The 1,365-nt window shown below is 56.5% G+C and overlaps 1 protein-coding gene across 1 annotated transcript in view; it reads left to right on the forward strand.

The window, feature by feature from the left end:
* The window catches only part of LOC106899827 (potassium channel subfamily K member 6-like), a 3,152-nt gene extending 1,971 nt beyond the window's left edge, over positions 1 to 1,181 (forward strand). The window contains exons 2-3 of the mRNA XM_014961753.1: positions 5 to 361; positions 911 to 1,181. Of these exons, the coding sequence (XP_014817239.1) occupies positions 5 to 361; positions 911 to 1,098 (545 nt within the window). The 3' untranslated portion in view covers positions 1,099 to 1,181. The remainder of the gene's footprint in view (positions 1 to 4; positions 362 to 910) is intronic.
* Positions 1,182 to 1,365: the final 184 nt, after the last annotated feature.

Genomic DNA, 1,365 nt, shown 5'->3' on the forward strand with positions numbered 1-1,365 from the left:
AAAGCCTTCTGCATGGTCTACTCCGTGGTGGGCGTCCCCATCACCATGTTGATGTTGACGGCAACCGTGAGGCGCCTGACGGGTCCCTTGGTCAACCGGCCCCGGTTGTACCTCCAGGCGCAGTGGGGCTACAGCCGGTGTGGGGCAGCCCGCGTCCACTTCGTCTTCTTGGTGGGGGTCACCTTAGGGGTCTTGGTGCTTCTCCCCGCTGCCGGGTTCTACGTCCTGGAAGGTTCCTGGACCTACTTGGATGCCGTCTACTTCTGCGTCATCTCCCTTTGCACCATCGGGTTGGGGGATCTCGTGCCGGCCGAGCAACCGGGTCAACCGTTGAGGCAACTCTACCAAGTGGCCCTGGCTGGTGAGTGGAATTTGGGGGATTAGACACCACCCCACCACCCCCCCAGGTTGAAGGTCTTGGATGGGTTGAGGTTGGATCCTTGATGTCTTGGGGTTCTTGATGTCTTGGGGTTAGGTTCTTGACGTCTTGATGTTGGGTCCTTGATGTCTTGGAGTTCGTGATGTCTTGGGGTTGGGTTCTTGATGTCTTGAGGTTGGGTCCTTGATGTCCTGAAGTTCTTGATGTCTTGATCTTGGATTCCTGACGTCTTGAGGTTGGGTTCTTGATATCTTGATGTTGAGTCCTTGATGTCCTGGAGTTCTTGATGTCTTGATCTTGGATTCGTGACGTCCTGAAGTTGGGTTCTTGATATCTTGATGTTGAGTCCTTGATGTTTTGGAGTTCTTGATGTCTTGATGTTGGGTTCCTTGATGTCTTTGGGTTGGGTTCTTGATGTCTTGATGTTGAGTCCTTGATGTCTTGGAGTTCTTGATGCTTTGGGTTCTTGATGTCTTGGAGTTCTTGATGTGTTGAGGTTGGGTCCTCGATGTCTTGTCCCACCACCACCAGTGTATCTGCTGCTGGGGCTGACGGGCGTCCTGCTGTTGGCGCAGACCTTCCACCGCTTGGCTGAGCTCCACGGCGTCACTGGTGGCATCTTCTCAGCAGATGAAGGCGCCGAAGAAAGCGCTGGGTTGTTGGAGGGGATGAAGGATGGGGAGAAACCAGCTCGTGGGGGGGCCTCCGTCAACGGGTAGCACCAGTGACACCCCATGGTGGCCCCGGATGGAGATGGGGGATGCCGTGGGGTGGGGGAGGACAATAAAGGGTCCCCAAAGCAGGTTGGCTTCTCCATCTTCACCCCATGGTTTGGGGAGGGTGGGGAGAGAGGACCCCCCTGTTTGGGGTGGTTTCCAGTAGCAACCACCCATTTTTGGGGTGTCGATGGGTGGTGGAGTGGGAGGGGGATGGCCCAGTCCCATGGGGGGGGTCCCAGTTCCATGGGGGGGTTCCCAGTCCCACGG

The sequence above is a fragment of the Calidris pugnax genome, unplaced genomic scaffold, assembly GCF_001431845.1.
Source record: "Calidris pugnax isolate Ruff unplaced genomic scaffold, ASM143184v1 scaffold889, whole genome shotgun sequence".
Classification (NCBI taxonomy): domain Eukaryota; kingdom Metazoa; phylum Chordata; class Aves; order Charadriiformes; family Scolopacidae; genus Calidris; species Calidris pugnax.